At 43.5% G+C, this 5,520-nt stretch overlaps 1 protein-coding gene across 1 annotated transcript; it reads left to right on the forward strand.

Annotated features, from left to right (window-relative positions):
* Window positions 1-2,161: 2,161 nt before the first annotated feature.
* Window positions 2,162-4,180, forward strand: LOC146192326 (uncharacterized). The gene is made up of 2 exons (XM_084600042.1): window positions 2,162-2,221; window positions 3,838-4,180. The coding sequence occupies exon 2, from the start codon at window positions 3,848-3,850 to the stop codon at window positions 4,070-4,072; it is 225 nt and encodes a 74-aa protein (XP_084456168.1). The 5' UTR covers window positions 2,162-2,221; window positions 3,838-3,847; the 3' UTR covers window positions 4,073-4,180.
* Window positions 4,181-5,520: the final 1,340 nt, after the last annotated feature.

Consider the following 5,520-nt stretch of genomic DNA (forward strand, 5'->3'; position numbering starts at 1 on the left):
GAGCATTTTCAATCTGAACCGCATAACTGCCCCCTATAGTCTTCGGTAGTTTTGAGCAAAATTGCAAGTTTCCCTTATCCTGTTCAAGGCGTATTAAATTTCTGCCCATTCAGACTTAAACAAATAGATGCGAAAGAAAATCCCTCAAATTTCCACCAAACCGCTTGGGCTGGGAAAAGTTGATATCAAATTATTTCTTTCATTAAGGATATGTATAGCTGCCCCTGATACTAGAGGTTACAGCCAGAATCTCATCCGGCTACTGAATATAAAAAGACGGAAAATGAATTTGACCCTATATGTTTCGTGGTATGAGTGCTACCAATGAAACACACATGGTCGAGATAAAACCGGAACATTGCATTACGGCGATTTTGTATTTTATTTTTTGCTTTTTCCATCCTTTCGATCTGTCCTTCGTCCGTTCATTCAAATCACCGTCAAGACGTGCACAGCGAAACGGACTGTTGTCTTTCGTTTATTTGTCTGATAACTTTATAACTACTACAATAGTAAGTAAGGATAGGTGGCAAGGCATCGTAATTAAATAATGAAAGCGCGAACAACCATATAAATAAAAGCGCGGCTGTTCCGTAATTCATCCTGTTTTTGTCATTTCTTTTTATTGTTTTCGTTTAAAAGAAATGAAGACGCTGAGGTAAACGTGGTAAGCAAACGGCTTGTCAGCCATAAGTGCCCGTTTGCATATCATAGACAAGCGGCACAATGTCCCATGAGTACAACAGAAACACTACGTCAGATAGTAACGCAAATAATGGACAGTTCATGGTCCAATAGTCGGAGAACCTTTAACAAGGGTACATGTATATTGCACCGTAGTACAAAAAAGGAACAAGCGCAAGCTTACGAATGCAAGATACATAACCTTATGTGCATGGAAATAACATCTGGCTTTACCACACGCGTCACAGAATACAAGAGAAAACTTTGACAGTGCAGTCAGTATTAGTCTACGGAGTATGTATAATGGGGAGGAAAACACCTATTAGGAGGCTTCTGTGAGTGAGTGTTCCAATACCTACATTTCCGAGGGTGTTAGCTAAACGGAATAGCATACTTTCAACATTTGGGCCCATAGTTGGTCATGGAACGCTGAAAGCACGAATATTTATACGTTCCGTTTTACGTGAAAACTTTTTGCTCAGGATTGGATAAGTTTCTTAGAGATGCCGTAACTACCTTAATGGCCAGGCGGCATTTACGTAGTAGACTGCGAGCATATACATGTTGCATCATTGGTGTTTTATTCTTTTTCACTAAGTTACCAGTGTTCAGTGTACCAGGGATGAGTTTTTCTAAAACACCAAATTGGTCTAAGAACCTTTTATGTGCGCTTGGGACCAGTTTCGTTCAAAAAGATAACAAAAAGACATTGGCTTAAATTTTGCTGAAAAGTTTATACGGTAATAATTTCAGAAATGTTAATCAGTTGAGGACGTTTAAATTGATTGTGTACAAGCACACATACAGGCAAATGGTACCTCAGAGGGCAGCTTATTGCACAGCTGATTACAGATGAATGGTAAAAGTTTGCTATAGAAACAAATATACATTTAAAATCTCATATTCCTGGGACATATATTGTTCAACATGTCTCGTAATAAAATAACTGCCGACATTCACTTTTTGTCTCAAATTCAATTTTTTATCTCATTATACGTTTTCTGGTAGCTTCGAAGCTTCCGAAATACAGCAAGTTGTCTCTCCGCGTACGAACGCGAAAACAATGGACGCCGCGCTGGTGTTTAGTATTGGGAGCAGTGCCAAAGGATTGCAAAAGAGTGGCGGCGAACGCCTACTCAGCTCTGTAAGAAACGTCAGCGCGCCCTCGACCATCCCTTCGCACTCTTCGCGTCAAAGCCGTAAGCACAACGGGAAGGTTATGCAGGAAGCCGAGGTTGCAATAGTTGCTTACAAGGTCACTAGGCGGGTGTTATCTATAGCTCATCGGAAAACTGGGATTACACTCTCACCGTGTACTCTTACACACCCTTAACAGCGCTTCCGAACAGCATCTCACTTGTTTTGGTGCGCCATGCGAAGGGGGCTTCCCCAGTAAATCGCCCCCTCTCTCTCCCCTCGAACAATGAAGGCGAAGGACGCGTCGGCACGTGCGCGGACTGGCGCTATATAAATGGAGCCAGCGCTGCTCTAAAGACCACCGGGCACTCCGTGGAGCCAGTACATCGAGCAGCAACATGTGAGTACAGGGCGCTTGTTGCCTCTTATAGAGCGAGGTTGTTTTAATGCACAGGATTTGGCACTGACTAGTAGGGTACTTGAAAAGTGTTTTGGTTTAAGGTTTCACTGTTTCAAGCAGACAATAGGTGTATGCGTTGGCACTTCACCAGGTAGTATGAGAAGTTGTTCGCTGACAACCGGAGGGCGAGATGTGATTACAGATATTTCTTGAAATATAAGGTACTACAGGGGACAGACGTTTTAAGAGCCGATGAAGACTTATAGCAGCGTCTATTGTCACCCAATGCAACTATAAAAATAAGATTACTGTACACGAACTGTTCGATGCGAAAGTATAGATTAGGGTCCTCTGGTATTATAAGTATCTGCTACATTGTGCACAAAATTTGAAAGTTTTTATTGCGATGACAGGTCACAGCAATAATAGATGTCGAGAAGCTTTGCAATCCCTTGGAATACGCGAACGGTTCCTTAAACAATGAGACGCGAAATATATCATGGCTGCTGAACTGAGATCAGATAGCACAGCGAGCGACAGAGTAATACGTTTCGTCACAAGGTACTTCCAAACTTGGTTGGCATGTTAGAGACAACTCTGACTGATTTTGCCGGGCCCATAAATTCTTGAAGTATCAACGACGATACATTTGCACTGCTGATGTATTTTATGACTGCCTTAAGTTTTTTTAATTTTACAGGAATCATTTTCAGTATTTTGTAAAAAATTTTACGTGCACGGCGCATAGATATGCCAGGGAAAGGTTCATGCTAATGAAAATATGAAAATACTCATAGTTATACCGTAAACGCAATTGTTCGATATTTCTTAAAGTTACTGCCCAACCAGAGAAAAAAAGAGGCAATACAGCCTATAGAGCAGTTTGTCTGTATAGTACTACGCAAAGCTGTTTGTGTGTAAAATTGTAAAGTCACCTTTTTGACATATGGCTTCATTGGCCTCCTGATAGAAATGCTCCAGGAAAAAATTTCTTGAAAGACCACATCTTGCTATGAACTAGAAATATCTATAGGGCAGAAAAAGCAGCTTACGGCAAAGGTTACTTTCATGGGGTAAGGGCCGACCAATATAATTGGCAGGAATATTTGGCGCCGCGTAGGTTACTAAAGCAATCACATGCACAGCGTCCTTATGTAATTACACGCGTGGATGAATAGATGAAGTATGAGTGTCCCCTTTGAAACGCGGTAGTGGCCGTTGACACCACCCATCAACAAGGTATACCTGTCGGTTGCCTCTAGCATACAGCTCTCAACTCAATGGGAATGTATTTAGCTATAATTGAAAGGAAGCTGTAGAGTGCAATGATATTGTAGGCGGAAAAATTAATACTAATGGTCTGCCCTAGCTACGTTGCGCCCACGCTACCCACGCTCACACTAACCAGTTCGGACAGCCATCAGGAAAATAAATTGCACGAAGCGTCCTGAAGTGGCTTCATAGTTTGTCGGCATGAGTGAGGTGCAGAATACGGTGGGTACCGCTCTAAAGAGATCTGTTTGTAAATGTGGCTTAGCGATAAATAGTGGTGTTCCCCTACTCGTTAGCGCAAGTTGTGTTCCTGTTGTAACTCCTACGTGATCCTGTTTCTCCAGAAATTCAGCCATGATTGCCATCAGCAGCAAGTCCTTCCTGGTCGCCCTCGTGGTGCTGGCCGCCCTGTGCAGCCTCGCAGCCGCCCAGTACGGCTTCGGCCGCGGATATGGAGGATACGGCCGTGGTGGATACGGCCGTGGTGGATACGGAGGCTACGGCGGATACGGTCGTGGATTCGGCGGAGGATATGGTCGTGGATTCGGCGGAGGATATGGCCGTGGATTCTACGGTTGAGCTTCTGAATATCCGAAGACCAGCTAATGCCCTAACGAACCTGCTAATGTGGCCTCATCTCTCGTCATCTGATTCTTCAGAATAAACTATTTATTTTCTTTTACCCAACAGTAATTTGACTGACATTCCTTTTTAATGGATAGTTCGTGTGTAATTTGGAACTTGCTGTCTCCGCAGTAGAAAATGGACAACAGATTCCTATCAGCGAAGTTATAAGAAAACATTGATAGACATTAATATAGAGCGAAAGATGTACATATGAACAGCGAACTCCAAAGAGTCTCATCAAAATCTACCCCGTTTCACAAGCAGCATACGTGTCGCTTAAAGAGACACCGAGTATTCTTATTGGAATTGAATAATAATACTTCCCGCTACTTTCGTGTTCGTACGCCAGCAAAATATGTATTAATCGTCAATGAATTGTATTTAGACCCGAGACCTGGAGATCAGCCATTGCGATCCCAATTCCAAAACAAGGAAAGCCACCAACGGATCTCGGCAACTTTCGGACGATTTCTCTAAGCTCAACACTGTGCAAGCTGAAAGAAAACATGTTAGCCACACGATCGTCCTGGTGGCTGGAGCAGCACGGTTTCTACCACCCCGCACAAGTTGGCTTCCGTCCATCCATACGCACTGAAGATGGGCTGGCTGTTTTGGCCTCGCAAGTTTTGTCTTAAACCTGCAGGTGCCATGTGCGCACCATTCTCGCGATGGATGTCGAAAAGGCGTGATAACATTAGCCACGACGCCATTTTGAATTGTATTGACACGCTGCATTTCCCCCTTAGGATACGCAATTTCGTAAAATCCTTCCTTGAAAACAGAAGGTTTGCAATACGGCTTATTGGTGATTCCATCGGATCATTTGTTCCTGTTCGCGGTGTACCCCAGGGCTCGGTATACTGTCACCGACGCTGTTTAACATTGCCTTCATTCCCCTTGCATGGCACTTACATAATGTCCCTGAGGTCACCTTTTTGATCTATGCTGATCAATACCCTTTAAAACTCATCTGTGTGTGCTTATGTGCGTGTGAAAGTGTGCGACACCGATTCTCTTTTTTTCTCATTTATTTCCCCTTCCCCTCCCACACTCTGTCACCCTCATCCCTCATCAGGAGTAGCATGCTAGGCTTACCACCAGGCAGACATCTCCTGTTGCCATTAAAATATATATCTCTCTATGCTGATGATATTACGGTGTGGAGTACACACCATGACATCTTTATTCAAGCGGCAGCCTTGCAGTCGGCCTTGGATATTACTGCCAACTACGTTAAATCTGTTGGCCTAGAGCTTTCCACGAGCAAAACTATGTACACGTCGGTCGCCAACTGCTGGGGTCGCCGTAAACTCGCAGCGACGCCAATCCGTCTCTAGCAATCTGGAATCCCCCTTCACGAAAATGAGACATTGAAATTTTTGGAATTATCGATACATCAG

The sequence above is a fragment of the Amblyomma maculatum genome, chromosome 4, assembly GCF_055883805.1.
Source record: "Amblyomma maculatum isolate TAMU_Amacu chromosome 4, ASM5588380v1, whole genome shotgun sequence".
Lineage (NCBI taxonomy): Eukaryota > Metazoa > Arthropoda > Arachnida > Ixodida > Ixodidae > Amblyomma > Amblyomma maculatum.